Raw genomic sequence first — 21905 nt, 5'->3', positions numbered from 1 at the left:
ATTCTCATTTTATTTATTTTCAGTGTGTGCGTGTGTCAAGAGCATGTGTGTCAAGTGTGTGTCCTTACCAGCGTGGTTTTTGCTAATTGCCCAAGAATACTTGCTCCTGCTGAGCCCCCTGCAGGGATGGGTTAATGTTAAAGTCAGGGACAGGAAACGCTTCTGAGTGTTTGAAGGTTAAGGAAAAGCTGTCGGGCTTGACGTTAGGCCCCTTGCTTGGTGATCCTCTGATGCACTTTCTGAGTTATGGGTAATGACCCTAAAGGTGTTGACTGTGTAATTTGCAAAGAAGAGGCAGCAGATGGCAGTTTCTCTCCTTTCTTGGTGTTTGTTATCACAGAGCAGGGATAGTTCCTGGCTATGATGGGGAAACCTCTATCCCAGACCTTGCTCTTGCTAAAGGAAGGGCTTTCTTCTCCTGTATATACTGAGTCAGTGACACAGCTTTTTCAGGCAGCCTGGTGTCCATCAGCTGCCAGGACACCCACACAGTCCCGCAAATTACAGGACACTCTGTTGGGATTGCTCTAAAAATATCCAGCCATCATGAATTACCCTGAAATGAATTGTTTTAAAAATAGGGTTTGAAATAACTGTTCCTCTCTGTCTTCCTCTAAGAGATCCACTCACAAGGAAGCCACTTAGTTTTCCACATGAGCCAACACTGGCTGCAGGCGGAGACTCTTGCTCCCTATATCCAGGCCAAACCTCACTGGTGAGCTCCAGGAAGGGACTTGAGTCCAATGCATCCACTCCCAACCTAGCAGGACCCTATGGAACTGCTGCCTGCAGTCTGCCAGGAGCACAGAGCGTGCAGCGACCCAAACCATAATCATCAGCATGAATAACGTTCAGCAATAGAAATGAATAATTATATTGTGAGCGCAGCAAATTTAAGAAAAAAATGTGGCCCACATTCATAAAATGACAAATTATCTGTTGACTAACTGTACTAAGTCAAAGCAGTTAGGAGTGCCCCAGTGCAGAGGAGCCCGACTTGGGTCAAGCAGACCCCACCTCTGCTCAAAGACACCAGCTCTTCTAGGACATGCAGTACATCTTTTGGAAACACAGCAATTTGCATATGGGTTTCTTGTGCTCACCATTGGCATTATCTTCAGTCTTGATAGGCATGAGGGGGCTCTGCGGAGCAGAATCTCCACTGAGCGAGTAGCTGTGCTCTGCCTGGATGCCCGGAGTAGGAGGGTCCAAGTCCATGTCCAGTAAAGGGTTCTTTTCAGCCAACATTGGATCATCAAAGAAACTGCTGAAGAGTTCATTAGAGAAATCCTCCATGTTCTCAGAGAAATGATCCAGATTCTCGGAGAAATGCTGAGAAGGAACCAAGTGAAAGAGAAGATTATTGTCAACTCCGTTAGGGGCTAGGGAGCCTTCCACTGAACTGTGATCAAAACTTCAGCAACCACATCATTTGGATGAAAAATAACAATCTCCACCCTTTATTCTGATCAGTGCTGATAGCTAGATAAAATCAGCTTTCTATTAATAAGGTACAGTTCAAATGCTCAATGATATATCTGCCTTTTTATCTATCTATCCTGTACATACCCAACTAGCTATCTCTCTGTCTCCCTTATGTACCCATCTATCTGTCTATGTAGGGTTTATACCATATGCTATTTAGTAGAAGAACGAGCTCTAGGAAAACATGTGTGGTAAAAAAATATAAGTACATAAAAATGTTGTGTTCTTCTGAGCCTGTGCATAGTGACATAAATGTTCCCATGTGTTCTCCAAGCAGCAGTAGGCACCCTGGTACCAAGGATAACAAAACCCAACCACTGATTTCTATCAGTGAGAAAACATTAATGTGATCAAAATCACAGGAAGGCCCCATGTTGTATTTAATTTCCTTTAGGATTTCACAGCCCCTCTGGGGACCCTATAAGAATGTCCTAAGGCCAGTTAAAGCCTGTGAAATTTTACTTCCTGATGAAATTTAAACACCACAGATGGCCACCTGTTAACAGCAAACAAACAATCATTCCACTAACAGCAAATAAATCTGATCCCATGCAGAACCTGTTTCCCCTGAGACATGCACTCCTATTGAGAAGTCAGATCACTAACATATCCATTTGATAAAACAAAACATTGGTGGGGCAATGAGAAAAATGATGTTTACCCATAGCCAGCTGAAAAAGGATCCCATTTATTGGCAGAGTGACGCTTTTGGCTCAGAGAGAAGAAAGAGAAACACAGATTACATAGGTGGTCTTAAAAGATCTGGCTAGAGCTGACCCAAAGTCTGAGAAGGCTAGGCAGACCAGGAGTGGCTGAAGAGTGGAGAATCTGGGGTGGGGTGGGGTGGGGGGCACTGCAAGCAAAATATTGAGAACAATGGCATATGTGTGAGAGAGAGAGAGAGAGGGGCATACATTACAGCCCTCTGAGTACCAGTGGAAGGAGGCCATGTACCAGGAGGAGCCTGAGGGGGTACAGGTGTGTATATTCTTTTCATTCTCTAAAAGCAAAGCTGAGGGAGGAGTTGGCCAGGGGATCCCGGATACCACACTCCACTAGTTCCTGTTCCAACAGGAAGGTGTGTTTGTTTTACTTTAGCACAGTATCTTTCTGCAAACAGAGCCCTGGCAGTGAGAGGGTTGGGGAGAGGAGCGGGCTGCAGCTGGGCAGCCCCCCTGCCTTGCCAGGGAGAAGATGGAGAGAGCATAGGGGGCGGGGGGAAGCAGTTTGCAGTTGGTCGCACTCTCCCATGCCCCTGCCTTTGATCTGAAAAATCAGACAACCAAGGAGCACTAAGGAACCAATTTTCCCTTCCAGCTCTAGAGTCTGAGACTCCTGCTTTCCTCCTGACACTAGCTTTTCTGTGCCTTTGTTTCCCTCACCCTCACTCCTGTCCTTCCAGTCACCCCAGGTGCAGGCTGACATGCAGCCATCCAAACCTCCCTTGGGATTACAGACAGTATGGAGAGGACTGAGAAGGAGGTACCTTCATTCTAAGCCCTGGTTTTCAGCCACTCACAGGACATTTGGGCATTGTTTTCTGGGAGAGGCAAATTTGGTTTGGTAGTTTAGTAAAACCCACTTGACCATTTTCAAGGTACAGTATCTAGAAGCATTTTTGTGCTTGGATGAATAACAGAAAACAATTCAAAGTTGCCCTGGACATAACCCTTTGTGAGGAGAAAGCCACTGAGTCAGTGGAAAACACCTGGTTTACCCGAGTTATCTAATTAGCATGGGGAAAAGTAGCATCTCTGCCTCTTCCTGTGTGTCTGGGGGCTGCACTACTCGGAACATTGGCTTTAAGGAGCATACATTTATGCAGATGCTGCTGCACCTGCCCTGTGTCTTTTCTTTTTTAAGCAAAACAAGCAAACTCAGTGTAAGAAAGGATGATAGTGTAATTATAAAGGCTGGGAATGTAAGTAGAAAAGTGAAAGAATCCAGCGTTCTGACATACCAGGTTCCCTCCACAGCGAGCAAATATATGAAAGAACAAATCCACAGTCAAACCTACCTATGTGCTCATGGCTGGAGGAACAGCTGCTGTGGGAATTATCAATGACTTTCCTGTGAGTTTCAAATGGCCTCCATAACTTTGTGTTAACAAAAGGCATGAGGGTAGGGAGAGAATCAGGGAGAAGTTGCACTGAATCATGCCGTAATTTCACATAAAATCCTCATATCTGCCTCCCAACCCCAGTTAGAACAAGGATTCCTGATCACACTGTGGTCTCCCAAGCAGAGGATAAACAGAGAAAGTGTGATGGCATGACATTGTTTGATTTAAAACAAAAGGGTCATCTCACCACTGGAGGAAGGTTATTTACAGGTTATAAATGAGGGAAGGGGAGATTTTTTTCTTAATTTCACAGCTATTCAGCTCAAACACCACCATTTTTCAAAACAGCCAATGATTTGGGGCACTTTTTCTTTTGGGCACCCAAAGATTAAAGGGACTCAGGATGAGTGGCCACTTTTGAAAATGTGGCTACAGATGTCAAAGCTGTCATTACAGAAATGCAAGAGGGCTGCTTCAAGGTACCACTTTTCCTCCAGGGATCTTAGCTAACTTGTACAGCGAGAACTGGAGGTGGGAGAGAGAAAGGGGTCCATACCTGCTCTGCAGATCCAAAAGGCAATAACATCAGGGGATGCAAACCTGGCATTGGCCACTGTCTGTAGACAGGATACTGGGCTAGATGGACCTTTGGTCTGACCCAGTATGGCCATTCTGATGATTCTGATCCTTCAGCAGGTGTAAACATTCTAACTGCCTGTTCACCAGTGCTGCTCCCTTTCATCTCTCACCAAACACTCATTTACCAGCTCAGGACTAATCTAGGGTGTCTCTGAGTGAGGGTAGCAGAGATAAGAGAATGCTGTGTTTAAGGTAGGCCAGTCTCTGAGATTGGGGATTATTACAGTTATTATCAAAGATGGCACCAGGGATCAGACTCCCGTAAATGAAAAGTGCACACAGAAAAATCAGATTTGTAAATTGTTATTTTTACCCAGAAAAGCTGGCAGGGGCTCAGAGACAAGAAATGGGGGGATGGGGCAGGGGGGAAAGGAAGGAGAGATAAAGGGGAGGCAGAGCCAATGCAGGCGATAACACCACTTTACAATTAGACATATCTATGTTGGAGATGACTGGGCAGTGAACTGCCCAGTCACAGAAGTGCTATTGTGTCCCTCATGATGGGCTTTGGTCTCCCATGCTGCCAACCCATAAAATTAGCTCAGAGGTAAATTTCTGAGCAGTAAGTTTATCCATGTTCATCTGGCAAATGATAAAATAGAGTCTGTGTGTCCAGGTCCTTCAGTGATGGGCATCCTGGATCCTGTGATAGTGGGCGGTCTAGAGCCTATGGTGATGCATGCCTCTGAAACGCATCTAATAAATACATATCCAACTAACACAGGATGCCCAAACTCTATCCCCCCTCCTCTGGCATCTGGCCAAGAGCTGGAGAGCTGCATCAAATTTGCATAGAAGGCAGCAGATTTACAACTGCCCTCATCTTTAATTTGGAGAAGCCCTAGGGAAACTACAGAAGCCGGTATACAATGTGACCACTTGAGTCAGAAAGGAGCATTGCATATTGGGGTCTGTAGTCTCTGCAGGCCACACCTCAATATTAAAGAGCAGAACCTCTGTGGACCACATTGTAGAACTCCCTAGACTAGACTTGGTACTTAATGCTCTGGCAGTAAGGAGATCATTGGAGCAAAGGTCAGAAACACACAATTAAGAGTGAGACCTAAGGAAGGAATTCACAAAGGCTTGGGTATGAATGAAGATGGGGATAATAAGGAGATGCACAGAACAGGCTCAGAGTCCCACAGCATCTTCCTGGTCTAGAATCTCCTTCTGGGAGCATCTTCTCCCTGCTAGGTGAGACCTGCCAAGTCTCCGGTGGGATTCAGCTGTGATATGATGAAGGATTCTGCAGTGAGCTTCACATAGCTAGAATCTCCCTCATGATTTTTTGAAATCACCTTCATATCAGTGGTCCCAGCTTAAGGAGGGGACCAGCCAGCTAGGAAATGTGATCTTCATCATCCCAGTCCAAAGGGAGGGGCGTGAAATTGACTTGGAGAAAACTTCTTCCAGATAGGATCCAAAGCTAACAGCTCAGTCTCTGTTCACATCATTCCCTCCTGCTATCTCCCCCTCCCTTTCATGCGCTCCTTCTTTCTAACTCCCTTTGACCATGCTCTGCAGCCAAGAAATATCACAAGATATATTTCCAAAGCGGTATTGCCAACGAGCGGTCAGGAAAGGCGCAGCCAAGGGACAGCAGCCCCATGGTGATGATGTGCAGGATTTCCTGATCCAAACCACGGTCTCTGGCAGCCCCTCCCCCTCAACACTGTTTCATGGAGATGGGATATGCATGTATGTGCTGGAGCTACGGAGCAGCCTATCTCCAAACACAAGTATCCCAAAAGCATCTCTGACACCACAGGAAAATCTGCTCAAGTTAAGACAACTCATCAGCCAGGAGAGAGTGTGAGTCTTTGAGACACTGGCTCCTGCACCCTCCCAAGCCTGGTGACTGACATGCATTGAATAGTCCAAACATGTTTCCACCACATGTTTTCACCCAGACCTCACACTCAGCGTTGCTTGAATGTCAAGCTCCATGTGTTTGTGCCTCTCATTTAAAGAGCCCCTTCCTGGTATACAAGAGTTACCTTCGGAGCTAGCCTAAGACATCCAAAGGTGAGTTCTCCATCTCCCCCACCTCAACAGGCACCCGAGCTTGGACCCTCATCTCTCTCCTCTGCCAGCTCCCCTATTGTGGGCTCTCCCCTCCCCATCTTTCATTGAGCTGCTTTGGGACAAACTCCCCCTTCAGATTCAGTTCAGTTCTCACAGCCTTGTCACTGCTGCTATGAAACTCAGTGGTTTCACTCCAAAGAGGAGCCAGCAAAGAGCCAGTCCAGCTGAGCTGTAGCCCAAATCCGGGAATTTAAGACCTTTGCAGGTTGGAGATACTGCACATGTTGGCAGGATAGCAAATACGGAGGGGATTCTTCTATGTTTTCTCTTTTATTTTAAAAATATTTTTCCTCTCTGCTTGCCAAGATAAATCTCCCATTCCAGCTGTGACATCTGCATTTCCTTTCTCTGCTTTCACTGAGGAATGAAGCCTCTGCACTCCAGCTTCACAGCAAAGATTTCCTATTCATTCCAAGAAAGAAGAGTCCACATGCTCCAGCCAGTCCTTTCACTCTCTTAAAAATGTGATGAATTTTAATGCTTATGCAAGTGAAGGTCTCACGGTGCTAACAAGAGACAGGCAGAGTGTGGGCAGATGCTATGCAAGCCTTCCTCTCACAACGCAGTCAATGCATCTCCATCCTGACCTTCAATCCCTCCTGCTATCATAGTCTGGACCTCGAAACAGCTATTCCAATGCACTTCAGTCCTGATCTGCAGACCCAGCTATTCCAATCTAGCCCCTCCCCCACATGCACCTCCATCCTAACCTGCAGCTCCCTGCTATTCCAGTCCTTTCCCACAGATCTGCCAATACACCTCAGTGCTAACCCACAATTCTCCATGCTATTCCAGTCCTGGATATCTATGCAGCCCAGCTGAAGCACTTCAATCCAATTGATTGGGATTTGCTGGCCCCACTGCGACCCTAGGCCCACAATTCTGACCTGCAGCACCACCTGCTATTCCAGCCTTCAATCTTTCCCAGAGATTGCCAAACATGACAAGTTTTTCTGTGATCATTTTTAGCGGCAAGACTTCAGAAAACATCCAAATCCCTGACACACCGCGCATTCAGAAGGCTCACAGGCTGACTGTTCAGCTCTAGAGCAAGTACCAAAGTTTGTCATTAAAATTAACAGATAGGCATGGGAGAAGGGGAGTTTCACACTATCACAAACAATGCAGGGGGTCCAATCCCTCACAGAAGAGGTGTGGTATTTACTTCTTTCCAACCTGTAAAGTATTTTGAAACTTAGATGTGCTATTGTGTTATTATTCCTTGGCTGTGGCCCCTGTCCCTGACATTTCATAAAGTGACAATGAATACAATGCATATTTCATTGCAAAAGCTCCTTCCATAAAATATCTGTGCCAAGGGCCTGGATTTACAATTTCTAGAGATAAGTGCCACATGTCCTGCTAGGGATGACGCAGACTCCAGATAATCAGAGGAAAGTGTTTACTGTGGCCTCAAACAAACAATCCTTCTCTCAAGGAGAGACTACTTCCCCTATAACCCCTATCTGCTGGCAGCTTCATCCCTTTATACAGGCCCAACCTGCTCCTCCCAGCTGAATTTCATCTTCCATTAGGCTTCACTGAGCCCTGGCTCTCCTGCTGGGGCAGGATAACCTGCTACCCCAGATATCATAGAGAGGAAGTGGCAGTTGTTAGAAATGTCATACTACTCTTTCCCAGGATCTCTTTTGGATATTAGTGATTCCTCTGCACTTTGGCCACATAAAACTAGAAGAGATCAGTTTCCAGCTAACAACTGACTCTATTTATTTTACAAATATTTTCAATAGCGATTTTTTTTCTTAAACATATGCCCATCTTAGGTACATATGCGATCCCAACAATGTAATATACCTCACAACAGCCCTCAGAGAGGTAAGGTAGTGCTATATTCTGCATTTTATAGATGGGGAAGGGAACTGAAGCACAGGGAGGCTATAGTTTTCTCTGCACTGGCAGTGGTCTTGAGGGTACGTATAGCTTGACACTACAGTGAAAAGCAGGCTGCATCCATTTTGGTGTGTAGCCGTGAAAGGCTCTGGCAGGGGGCAGGCAATGTGGAAAGCCTCTGGCAGCAGGGAGCTACCAGAGCCTTTCCTCACTGCCTTCCCTCTGCCAGAGCCTTAGCCCCTACTGGATGCTTTCCCTGGGGCGGCGAAAGGCTCTAGCAGCTCCCTGCAGTGGGGAAAGGCTTCAGCAGCAGGGAGACATTGGGATGCTACCCTGCTAAAAACAGCAACGTAGATGGGGGAAGGCACTGCTTGGGCATGCAGAGAGCCATACATATCCTAAGGTTCTGGTGAGTCTTTACTCACTTAAGCAGTGCCTCACTGCAGGGGCACTGGAACCGTGGTGGGGGGTGGGGAGCATGGCCCTCCCACTTTTTAACATGGGCATAGTTTGGGGGGCATGGGGCTGCATTGCCCGCCCAAACTGCAAGCCTCGGTCAGACATGTTAATCAGCTCCCCCACCACGAAGCACAGCTGCTGCCAGCGTCACCAGCCTCTTTCCTTAGCCCCCCCCTCACTACGAGACCCTCCATTTGCCCTGGGCAGCATACCCTGAGGGTAGGGACCCAGGCTGGGGAGGATCTAGGGCTGGTGGAGGATCTAAGGCTGCCCACATATGCTCGCACCCACGCTCCCCGGGCAGCTCTTACCACTGCCCAGCTCCAGCTTTCCGCCTGGCCAGGGGTTGGGTCCTCTGGGGGAAGAGGAAGAGCAAAGGGGTGGGAGCCTCATCCCTCCCCGCAAACTGCTACCAAGGTTCTGGGTAGACATAGCCTAAGTGACTAGCCGAAGATCACACAGGAAATCTGTGATGGCCCAGGGAATCAAACTCAAGTTCTAGGCTAGTGCCTCCCTTGGAACATGGGCAGGCTACCTTTCTTCTGCCTGTGGGCGTTGGGCCACTTCAGCCTCCCACTCAGACCGAGAGGGACGGCGGGAGACCCTGCACCTGAGACGTTTAACACTGGACCAGACACAGAAGGAGAGACTGTGGCGACCAATCGTGCGCTGGGGCTAGCACCCAGGTCATTCCCACCTCGCAGCTCTGTGGCTTTGTGCCTATAAGAGAGGGGCGGCAGGCTGGTGCCAGGGGGCGAAGGAAAGCTGAGGAGGGGGAGAGGAAAGGAGGGCAAGAACAGGACGCAAGGGGAAACGGGCGGTAGGGAGGGCTAGCGAGCTGCAGGAGCCCTGCTGGAACCCACCCCAGCCCCGGGGCGGGCAAAGGGTTAACCTACGTCCCGAAAGGCCCTCTATAGACCACAGTGAGGAAGCTGACAGCCCATTGGACAGCTGCGAGGGACCGAGGGCCAATGGGGAAGCGCCTGCCCGCCGAGCAGCTGTGCGGCGAGGATGAGCTGTGCCGATCCAGAGGAGTGCAGGGTTAGAACGGAGGTTGTGCTGGGGGACGCGCTCCTGCTGCTGCCCTGCGGGGCCTGCTTGGGGCGGGGAGCGACCGGCGCTCTGCGTTCCCTTTGGTCCCAGGGCCGCTGTCACCGCAGCCAGCCGGTCTCCCAGCGCTCTTTGCCTTTGGCACGCCGGCTGCTGGGGTCAGAGGGTGCGAGGGACCCCCGGCGGGCAGCCCGCCCGCCCTCCCGCGCAGGGCTTGTGCCACCCCCCCGGATCTCATGCCGCGGCTCGGGTAGTGCATAGGCCTGTGCGGGTGCTCTGCCCGGGGTGAGCGTGAGCTGGGGAAAGCAGAATGGGGCACAAGCACCTCTCGGGGTTTCTGTATCACGTTCACCAGTGTAGTAGCTGAGCACCTCACTGAGTCATCACTACCTCTTATAAATAGGGTGCCACTTCCCCCAAGCCACCTAGGACCAGAATGGGGCACAACCCTTCACAGGGTGGGATTAAGGGGGGAAATGAAGAAATCCAGCCTTCAGCAAGCAAGTGGGGCAAGTGTCCAAGGGGAGGAAATTCTCCTCCCTTTTGCTTCAGAGTTCCATGTTCCAGCCGTCTGTGCTGTGAATCATAGTGTGATAAAACAGGCGAGCCCAGCAGGTCCCCACGCACAGCATGGGGGTATTGCTACAGAGAACTGCTGTTGCCCGCAGCCTGAATTCAGAGCCTGTTGGGGAGATGTAGTTGGTGCACAGTATTTTCATGGTCAGACAAGCTATTGCCTCATTTTCATACAAAGAGACCTTGGCCTCCCCAAGGCCCATGAGTCCGTGCCTTTGAGTCATTGTGTTTGTGTAGGGGTGGAGTGGGAATGGAGCCACACAGATTCATACAACAGATCCACTAACCAGCTGCAAACTGCTAAAACTAACTTGGCAGCCCAACTCTTCAAACCGGCATGGCTAGCTCTGAGTTTCCTGGCAGACACTGGGATCTAGACATGGTTGATCTAAACAGAACAATCCCTGGTCTCCAACTGCTTCCCTAAAACCAATTACAAATCAACCTGGATCGTGTGTGGCAGGCTGAAGCCCAGGGCATCTGGGAGCATGTGTTGCTATCATAAAGGAAATATGGAAGACGGGAGGGTGACTGCCCCAATCCATAGAGAACACTCCCTGGGTTACTCAATTCCCAACTCCCATTGACTAACTTGACCCAATGCAAGAGAATGTTAGAAATGTCACTTCACACAAACCCACATCAGTGCCGCCTTCTTCCAAAGCTACACTCAGATGGTCACAGAACCCAATTCTAGTTCTCTTTCCCTGGGGCTGCATTCAGAGGACATTCATACAAATAATAATCATACAGTACAAGCCTTTCCTCATTTGTCCTGTACAAACATGAAATAGTTAATCCAGGCATGGGATTGGGGTGGGCGGGAGGCATAGAAATCCAGTTCAGATTCTTTCCCTGCTGGACCTATACCAGACTTCAGTGCTGCCACACACTCTCGCTTTATGGTGTTTTTTTCTTGTGGTTTTGTTTTTTAAGGATTCAAGTCCAGAGCACACCTGCAAGTGTTTTGAACTTGTCACACACATACAATCTGTACAAGGTCCCAGTGCTTGCCTGTCTGCAGCCCCTGCTCTCAGCCCCAGGCCACCCATGAAATACCAGTTTGCTATCTGGATTCCAGTACCACCTTTTAGTTCTGGTGTCAAAGCTTTCTGTGTTCTGACCCAGCTTGCTGCTCAAACATTGGAGCTCACAGACCCGGTACCAGAATCCCCAAACCATCTCAAATTATGCTTCACATGAGATTCTTCCAGGTTACTGATGCACCCAGTCCCCATGTATCAGACCTAACTAGGAATCAGACTCTGATTCTCAGTGTGATTTGTGTTGGTCTCAGTACCTCATCCCTTCATGTTTCTGACTTTTTGCCTAGTTCTCTCTGGCTGTTTTTAATGAGTGTCTAAAAGTGACAATTCCAGTCTGGGAGCTCTGTCGACTTAGCACTTTGGTACTCACTCATTCCACAGTTTGCATCTCCATCTGCGGCAGACACAGAAGTTTACTATTCACCGCCTCCCTCACAACCCCCAGTGGAAAAATCAGCTGATGGAATGCACAATATTGTACACACACACACACACACACTACAGACCACATCAAAACCATGTGTCCAGAATCACTCATGCAATGCTAACCTTAAACTTTTCACATCCTTCATTGGGGAGGAATTTTGAGAGACAACCAGGCACTTCGGGGTGGTTGGGTTTGTTTTTTAACTTTATGTTTTTGTCCCAAAAGCAAAAGGAATAAGGAAAATGTATAAATCACACTCTGATTGGATCTCCCAGTATCCCCAACAGAGGCACTAAAACTGCCTGCTATTACAGTCCCAGAGAAATCTAGGTTTCAGAGTAGCAGCCGTGTTAGTCTGTATTCGCAAAAAGAAAAAAAGAGTACTTGTGGCACCTTAGACTAACCAATTTGAGCATAAGCTTTTGTGAGCTACTCACAAAAGCTTATGCTCAAATAAATTGGTTAGTCTAAGGTGCCTCAAGTACTCTTTTTCTTTTTTAGGGAAATCTAGGTCCACCAACATCTCCCTCACATTTGGGCTTAGCTTGCTTTGTGTAAGTGTGTTTGACAACTGGCCATGTTGATTTTGCTGCAAGGAGCAGAACCCCAGAAACTGCGAGTATCCAAGAGGCTAAAAGCATCCTGGTAGGTATGTGATGCTGTGGGTGTGGGACAGAGCCCCCCAACCTGAAGGTACCAAAAGGATTGCTATCACAGTAGTATGATCACCTGTGCACCATGGGGAACACTTGCACCGAACCTATGCCAAATTTCTCTAATGCAGACAAGACCCATATGCTCTTTGTACAGTGAATATAGCTGGAAAGTCTAGTTTGCTGGCTGCAAGGAACTAGCTGAGTCTGCAGAGTCCTGAACAGAGACAGGGAAGTCTCCATTCCAGTCATCAGCATCCTGAAGGACAGAAGAAGGAATCCCTGCTCTTTCCTGCTACCTTCACTCCATATATAGTACATACACAACAAAAGCCAGAATTCTGCCCTGGATTACAACTCATAGTAGCCTAATGGGGTATAAAGTCAGAGCAGAACTTGACCCACACACTTGAGGGAGCACAACCCTGTTATTCCAAAGAGAAGCATTTAGACAAATGGGAGTGTTCCCTCCCCTAAAGTTAGGAGTGTAACCCCACTTTGGTTATACAGGAGTCTTGCCTTTATAGGGTTTAGCTGTGAAGACTTGAGCTTTGAGAACTCAAGACATCTGCTAATTAAAAATTCTAGCATTCTTTATTTTTGGCTATTAATGCCAATAGTATATTCCTATCTCAATCAGCTCTTGTGAGCAGAGCTTCTGCAGAATGACTTGTGTTTCTCTGTGCAGCACCCCATAATAAGACGACAGAAACCCCCACAGATACTTCATTATACTCTATCCCCTTACTAGTCTGGGCCCTGGCAGAGACTTAATGCCAGCAACAGCTTTGAGAGGGAACACATTTGTAATACTCAACACCACTCATCAGCCCCCTCACTAGGGTTAATGCAGATGCCCTAGCTCTTAGGGGTAGCTTAACAGTCTCAACAAAAGGTTTTTAACAGACTCACTAGAATCCCAAGTGTAAATGCAGAAGGGGGTCAACTGAGCCATCAGTCTTTAGGGGCAGATAATGTGAATTCTATGCTACTGTGTGTGATGAGATCTTAAAAAGCACGGTTCTGTTTGTGGCCATGGGAGAGTCCAGAGCTCTTTTGATTAGATATGGGGTTTAGCTTGATGTCTTTTGCCAAAATTTCTCCTCCCCTCTCTCTTGTACAAAGTGTGTTGGTTGGCTCATGCATCCCACCCCAAGGTGGCTCTGTGATGGTGAGGCTGTGTAGTTAGTCGAGTGCTTTGGGATGGTTTGCAATGAAAAACTAGAGGAATGTAAGGATCGGGATTATCCTTATTAACAATTCATCAGCTCATAGGAAGTGCCTGTCTTTCAAATCCAACTCTACTATATCTTCATCTCCTCCAAGACACTTTCCCTTAAAAAAATATCCCCAAAAGCTCCCTCCCAAGGGCTCTCAAAGACACAGCAGCCAAACAGCAATCAGAGTTCAGTTGTGATGACATTTTATGCAGATGTGCACTATGCAGCCTGCAAAAGAAGCCAGCCCCCAAACCTACAGACAAACCCTGCAGTTCTGCCCAGAGAACTTAAGGAAAACTTCTGCCTGATGAATAGCAGCAATCAAAATGTTAGGATACCTGAGGTAAAGGATGGGCAATAATATGGAGAATAATAATTGCCAGGTTCTGAATCAATAGTAGGGTGTCATCTGAAATATTGTGTTCAGTTCTTACCACCCTGTTGCCAAAAGGATAGGGCAGAATAAGAAGAGTCCAGAGACAGCAAATGACAGTGTAGACATAAGTAATTAGAGGTCTGGAGAGAGTTTCATATGAGGAGAGATTGAAAAAATTGGGACTGCTTAGGGAAGACACAAGAGATGATATGTTAGAGGTGTACAAAATAATGGATGTTCTAATAAAGGTAAATCAGGAGCTCCTATTCACTTATTATAATTCAGGTAGGTGGAGACTTTGAAGGAAACGGAAAGACAACACATTTTAAACAAATAAAAGGAATTATTTCTTTTACTCAGTGAAAAATAGCATGTGGAACTCACTGCCACAATATATCAATGAGGCCAAGATCTTAATAAGGTTCAGAGGATTAGACATTTGTATGGATAATGAGAACATCCACAGTTAGGTAGTATTAAAAATAAGATAAAGATATACAGCTTCCCTCTTCTGTGCATAAACCAACCACTAGCTGATGGGGTTAGGAAGAAACTTCCCTTAAGAACAGCTTATTCCATAATTGTCACTTTTTGCATCTTCCTCTGAAGCATTAGGTACTGGCTGATATTGGAGCTAGGCTTCTGGATTAGGTGGACCAATGATCTTATCTGGTACAGCAATTCCCATGTTCCTATGAGCCTGTTCCACACAGTGTGGGGAAGGAGGGACACAATGCAGTATGAACACAGGCCTAGGAGATAGAGGGAGACTGTTTGGGGAGGCAAATTTGTTTTTCCTGTATCATTAGATTCATTTATCTCATTCAAACCGTTTCTCTCAATACCCAACGAGTGAAATCAGAAACAATCCCTATCCTGCCAAAGGGGAGATCCCAGAAGAGCAATGGAGGAAGCAGGCTTTTGAGGTGGCAAATAGCACTACACTATTCAGTTCAGAAAGCTCAGGCGTTAACACCACATGCTACTGATGGCTTTGAACCCTGATCCTTCATGAAGGGCAACCCCAGACCAAGAAAGTCTGGACCAGAAAGGAGAGAACTTGTGATTCGCAGGCAAGAGGCTTTCACCCAAAATCATGAGAGAAATCAAGCCATGCTGCTGGAAAACTCTTCAATGGGCAGGCAGACTGAGAGGGAGCTGCCCCCAGCATGTTTATGTAATAACAGATTGAACAGGGTCTCACCAGCTGCTAAATTGTTTATGGCTTTAAGGCTGTGATATGCACAGGCATCATGGCAAGGGGGGAGCTCTCTGTGAGGCTGGAGGGGGAGGTGACTGTGTCTCTAGCTCTGCAATGTTCATACTTCTGGGCACAGGCTGTTTTCAAAGTGACTCGGCTTGGAATGGAGATTTCTGACCTGCTGCCAGTAACCCAATGGAAAGTCTGTGCCCTGAAAAACAGATAGGAAATTTAACTTTAACTCGTACTTTCAGGGTATCATTTTCACCTCAGCATCAGAGCTGGAGAAGTGAGAGTCTGGAAAAAGCAGGACAAAGTGACTTTCCTTCTTAGCCTCAGCAAGGTGATGGTTCCTCTAGGTCAGGTTGCTGTTCACTGCTGGGGCAAGCTGGGGGGAAACCCCAAGGCTAATTCCATTCTCAACCACAAGCAATGCTGTGGTGCTAACTGGTGAGAGCAGGAGGATGGGGGAAATCCATAGTTCCATGAAAAAGGCATTGTTCCCCTCAGATCGGGGCACTGGTCCCTCTACTCAGCTGGAGAGAGTCCTGTTGCATTGGCTGCCTAATAAAAGTTCAAGGTTGAGGTGCCAAGGCAGCATGGGTCAACGCCTTCCCACCACTTTCTCCCCTCACCCCAGGCATTATATCTCTTGCTATTATCATCCCCAAGAAGGTGGACTTCTACCTGACAGGGCACAGCAGCTGTGTCCTAAGTTCCTTCCCAGCAAGGTCTCCTTAGATCCCTAACTAGCAAAAAGAAACAAAAGGAGTTCATTCACCTGAAAGCAGAGACCCATTCACTTTCCTGGGAATAAATATCACATTTTCCTTTGACAATGGCAAATCCCCGGAGAGCCACCCTTGAAAGTTCCAAGTCAGGCACATGTATTCCAATTGCAGAGTCTGCAGAAACCTGCAGATTTCAGGGTGTGTTATCCAAGGTATGTTTGCAAATTATAATAGGATACAACTGATAAAAATCTATGAAACTAAGGCCAGAAAGGACAATTATAATAATCTAGTCCACTGGTCCCCAAATCTAGGGGGACATGGAGGAATATCGGGGGGGAGGGAGGGACGTGGCAGGGCCTGGGCCAGCCTCCATGGGGGGGGGGCGGGGAGAGAGCACCACCCAGCCTTGCTCTGCCCCCAGCTCTGCTCTGGCCCCGGCTCCTGCCTGCAGCTCGACTCCCAGCCCTGCCCCCCCAGCCTCAGCCCCAGGGTTCCTGGCCCAGCCGCAGAACCACACCTGGCTGCAGCCCCAGCTGTCGGCCCCTGGCTCCCAGCCTTGCCATGGCTCCACACCCAGCTGCAGCCCCTAGAGTTGCCAACTTTCTAATTGCACAAACCCAAACATCCTTGCCCTGTCCCTTCCCCAAGGCCCTGCCCCTGCCAAGCCCCTTCTCTGAGGCCCCGCCCCCTGCTCACTCCATTCCCCCTTCTTCCATCGCTCACTCTCACCCACCCTCACTCACTTTCATGGGCTGGGGCGGGAGGGGGCTCCAGGCTGGGGCAGGGGTTTGGGTTGTGGGAGGAGGTGAGGATTCCTGCTGGGGGTGCAGGAGGAGGCTCCAGGCTGGGGCCCAGGGGTTCAGAGTGCAGGAGGGGGCTCAGGGCTGTGGCAGGGGTGCAGGAGAGGGTGCAGGCTCTGGGAGGGAGTTTGGGTATGGGAGGGGTCTCAGGGCTAGGGTGAGGGGTGCAGGCTCCGGCCGGGCAGCGCTTACCTTGGGCGGCTCCTGGAAGCAACCAACATGTCTCTCCGGCTCCTAGGCTCAGGGGCGGCCAGGTGGCTCTGCGTGCTGCCCCTGTTTGCCATAGTTCCCGGCCAATGGGAGCTGCGGAGTCAGCTCTCAGGGCCAGGGAAGTGCGTGGAGACCCCATGGCCACCTGTGTGCCTAGGAGCTGGAGGGACATGACGCCACTTCCTGGGAGCCACGCGGAGCTGGGCAGGGAGCCTGCTTTAGCCCTGCTGACTGGACTTTTAGTGGCCTATTAAAATCTCCCAGATTGCTTTCAATAGTCACCAGGAGATTGATGCTGATTCTGGTAGACCTCCGGCCAACCCAGGAGGGTTGGCAACCCTAGTGACCCTGGCAGCTGGCCTGGCCATGGCTCCACTCCCAGCCCCAGCTTCAGGCCCAAACCCTGTCTCTGCCGCAGCCCCAGCCCAGCCCCCATCCTCAGCCCCCAGCCATGGTTCATGCCCCACTCCTGGCCCCCAACCTGCCTCCCGCTGCGGCCCCAGCCTGGCCCCGACCATGTCCCCGCCCCCAGCCCCGGCTCCCAAATTTGGCTTGGGGGGCGGGGCATGTACAGAGGTAAAGGGGGGCGTGAGGTAAAAAGTTTGGGGACCACTGGTCTAGTCTGACCTCCTGCATAACATACACCATAGAATTTCATTCAGCCCATTACTTGTAGTCGAGCTACTGCATATAGTTTGGAAAACTATCTAATCTTTATTTTAAAAGACTTCCAGTTATGGAAAATTCACCAAGTCCCTGGGTAAACGGTTCCAATGGTGAATCACCCTCACTTAAAAATTGTGCAGTACTTCTAGTCTGAAGTTGGCTATCCTCAGTTTTCAGCCAGTGAATCTTGTTATGCCTTTGTCTGTGGTATTAAAGAGACCTCTTCTTTCAGGTAGGTACCTGTAGATCATAATCAAGTGCCCTCTTAACCAGTGCAACAGCCTGGGGGATACCGCTCCTAGTGGATTCTTTTGCTAACTATGGATACAATATTCCTTCCATTAAAGTCAATGGGAGTTTTGACATTTATTTCAATGACAGTAGGATCTAGCCATTTAGGTAAATTTTACCATTGGTTTAAAGATTAATTAATATATTACTGGTATTTGGATTTTAAGATAAATAGATCACAGATGGAACCAAGCAACTCCTCTGGGAAAACAAGAAAGTTTGGTGTGAAATGGTCAACAGTGATGTGGAAAATGCAGAGGTAACGATTATTTGAGCCCTGGAAAATTAAAGCAAAGTCCCCAGTGGTTTGGCTTTCCAACATTCTTTCAGATAGTACATAGTTAAATAGTTATATAGCCATATAGAACTGGAAGCAGTGACAGGCCCAGTGTGTCTGGGATTGTTTTGTGCCAAAGGAGACAGACAAATCCATAACTAATCTGCAGGAAAAAGGCACGACCAACAAAATATTCCCCTTCTGGCCCCCAAAGAGCAGATGGCTTTTCCTAAGTATGAAACTCTTTTCATTTATTAAATTCCACAACTTGTCAAGTTTGTGCTCCAGTATATTAGTTTGTGACTCCAGGATCTCAACTGGAGGTTCATGGCACCCATTCACTATTCTGTAAGAATTCTTCTGATGTGATCACTCTTAATTTAAATCTCTGGGGACTGATTCTCCCCTGCTTTGTTCCTTATTTTTCCTCCTCTGCCTCTCAAAGAGGGTACACACATCTTCCCCTCCCTCCATGCCTCTCTCTGTCTAATTCTGGTGTCCTACCCTCATTAATTGGGTGATAAATCTCACCCTGCATCTTGGGTTAATTTTCTGTAGGGTTTGAATGGAGTTTTGGAAATGCTCTTGGACAATAAAAACTGTTCCTTTGAACTAGGGCCAGCTGGAAGGAGCTCCCCACACTGCAGCTGACATGCAGGCTTTGGCTTTCATTCTCACCAACTCTTTCCTCTATTCTCTCTAGTTTTTTTTGCAGAGTTTGAGTTTCTCAAGTTTTATTTATGGAGCAGGCAGTGAGTTTGTGAATCTCTCCATTAATTATTATTATTTCTGTTTCTGGTGGCCCTGTGAGTGGCAAGGGGTGGTTCTCTCTCTGTCCCAGACATAAAAGAGCCCAGGCATGAAACTGTCTCTGTTGCCACCAGCTAAAGCAGTGACTCAAAATCCTTGGCCCACTCCCAGAAGAGGTGCTTGATTTTCAGAGGCAGTTATCTTTCCTCAGCTCCTCTCTCGCTCAGCAAGGATCAGTTCCTGCCTCCAGGCAGAACATGCCTTACCCTCATGCACAGGACAACCCTTCAGCACATTATCCAGCAATGAGAGCAAGGCACTGCTCCCTCTAGACACAGTCAGTCAATGTGGCATCTTAACTAGACAAAGTGTCACTCAACAGAGGCTGAACAGGTCATGTATTCAACAACCCCAGCCCTGAATCCCTGGAGAAAGCAAGAATAAAGGACATGGCCAGGAGAAGGAGTCATGGGTAAGAAGTCATCATGTGCTGTCAAACTGTTGCTTACTGATTCACCCCAATGCTGTCTACATCTTTTGAATCAGAGCTGAGGTCAACATGTCCTTGAGCAGGACTGTAGTATAAGCATGGCAGGGCTGGGCACTGGTTGCAGCTATATTACTCCGTGAGGGAAATCTTTTCTTCAAGCCCAAAGCATCCACAAGCTCATCTATGCCCACGCCTCTGGGTGTTGCTCCATTTCTTCAGATCTGAAACAGGATACAGGGATAAACTCTGTACCATTTGCCTCTCCTTGAATTTACTCAAAACAGAAACAACAACACTGTGCATCTAGATGGGCCTTTTCACTTAAAGATCCCAAAGCACTTTGAAGAGGTGGGTGTGGGAGGGCATCATTTTCTCTATTTTGCAGAGTAGGAAACTGCAGCACAGAGAAGAGAAATTATTTGCCCCAGGTTACACATAGTCAGTGGCAAAGTCAGGATGAAAACCCAAACCTAGGACCTATCCACTGGACCACACTGCTGCAAATGAATGAAAATCAAACCACCACATTACTCTGTGATATAGTGTATACAAAGAGTGGTACCAAATGAGGGGGCTTGAGGGCTGATGGCCCTGATGCTAGCAGTTCACCACAGATAGCTTCTCCTGGACAGGGTAGGATAAACACTTAGCACAGTGGGCAGTATCAAACAATGCATTAATCCAGGCTTCTCCCTTTTCCACCATCCCTTGCAAGTCTGGCTGATTTCCAGAGCAGTGATGACTTTATGATTATTGGGCCCCAGCATACTAGAATTGGTGACTGAGATCACACATAGCCTCTTCATAGAATATCAGGGTTGGAAGGGACCTCAGGAGGTCATCTAGTCCAACCCCCTGCTCAAAGCAGGACCAATCCCCAATTAAATCACCCCAGCCAGGGCTTTGTCAAGCCTGACCTTAAAAACTTCTAAGGAAGGAGATTCTACCATCTCCCTAGGTAACACATTCCAGTGTTTCGCCACCCTCCTAGTGAAAAAGTTTTTCCTAATATCCAACCTAAACCTCCCCCACTGCAACTTGAGACCATTACTCCTTGTCCTGTCCTCTTCTACCACTGAGAATAGTCTAGAACCATCCTCTCTGGAACCACCTCTCAGGTAGTTGAAAGCAGCTATCAAATCCCCCCTCATTCTTCTCTTCTGCAGACTAAACAATCCCAGTTCCCTCAGCCTCTCCTCATAAGTCATGTGTTCCAGACCCCTAATCATTTTTGTTGCCCTTCGCTGGACTCTCTCCAATTTATCCACATCCTTCTTGTAGTGTGGGGCCCAAAACTGGACACAGTACTCCAGATGAGGCCTCACCAATGTCGAATAGAGGGGAACGATCACGTCCCTCGATCTGCTCGCTATGCCCCTACTTATACATCCCAAAATGCCATTGGCCTTCTTGGCAACAAGGGCACACTGCTGACTCATATCCAGCTTCTCGTCCACTGTCACCCCTAGGTCCTTTTCCACAGAACTGCTGCCTAGCCATTCGGTCCCTAGTCTGTAGTGGTGCATTGGGTTCTTCCATCCTAAGTGCAGGACCCTGCACTTATCCTTATTGAACCTCAGATTTCTTTTGGCCCAATCCTCCAATTTGTCTAGGTCCCTCTGTATCCTATCCCTACCCTCCAGCGTATCTACCACTCCTCCTAGTTTAGTATCATCTGCAAATTTGCTGAGGGTGCAATCCACACCATCCTCCAGATCATTTATGAAGATATTGAACAAAACCGGCCCCAGGACCGACCCCTTGGGCACTCCACTTGACACCGGCTGCCAACTAGACATGGAGCCATTGATCACTACCCGTTGAGCCCGACAATCTAGCCAACTTTCTACCCACCTTATAGTGCATTCATCCAGCCCATACTTCTTTAACTTGCTGACAAGAATACTGTGGGAGACCGTGTCAAAAGCTTTGCTAAAGTCAAGAAACAATACATCCATTGCTTTCCCTTCATCCACAGAACCACTAATCTCATCATAGAAGGCAATTAGATTAGTCAAGCATGACCTTCCCTTGGTGAATCCATGCTGACTGTTCCTGATCACTTTCCTCTCGTGTAAGTGCTTCAGGATTGATTCTTTGAGGACCTGCTCCATGATTTTTCCGGGGACTGAGGTGAGGCTGACTGGCCTGTAGTTCCCAGGATCCTCCTTCTTCCCTTTTTTAAAGATGGGCACTACATTAGCCTTTTTCCAGTCATCCGGGATTTCCCCCGTTCGCCACGAGTTTTCAAAGATAATGGCCAGTGGCTCTGCAATCACAGCCGCCAATTCCTTTAGCACTCTCGGATGCAACTCGTCCGGCCCCATGGACTTGTGCGCGTCCAGCTTTTCTAAATAGTCCCTAACCACCTCTTTCTCCACAGAGGGCTGGCCATCTACTCCCCATGCTGTGACGCCCAGCGCAGCAGTCTGGGAGCTGACCTTGTTAGTGAAGACAGAGGCAAAAAAAGCATTGAGTACATTAGCTTTTTCCACATCCTCTGTCACTAGGTTGCCTCCCTCATTCAGTAAGGGGCCCACACTTTCCTTGGCTT

At 48.0% G+C, this 21905-nt stretch overlaps 1 protein-coding gene across 2 annotated transcripts in view; it reads right to left on the bottom strand.

Annotated features, from left to right (window-relative positions):
- Positions 1 to 21905, bottom strand: part of CREB3L1 (cAMP responsive element binding protein 3 like 1) — a 71121-nt gene that overhangs the window by 25723 nt on the left and 23493 nt on the right. For both annotated transcript variants that reach the window (XM_074957020.1, XM_074957021.1), the window contains exon 2: positions 1104 to 1332. In XM_074957020.1, coding sequence (XP_074813121.1) covers positions 1104 to 1332 — 229 coding nt within the window. The remainder of the gene's footprint in view (positions 1 to 1103; positions 1333 to 21905) is intronic.

This window comes from Natator depressus, chromosome 6, assembly GCF_965152275.1.
Source record: "Natator depressus isolate rNatDep1 chromosome 6, rNatDep2.hap1, whole genome shotgun sequence".
Taxonomy (NCBI): Eukaryota; Metazoa; Chordata; order Testudines; family Cheloniidae; genus Natator; species Natator depressus.
This window is presented reverse-complemented; position numbering and strand designations above follow the sequence as displayed.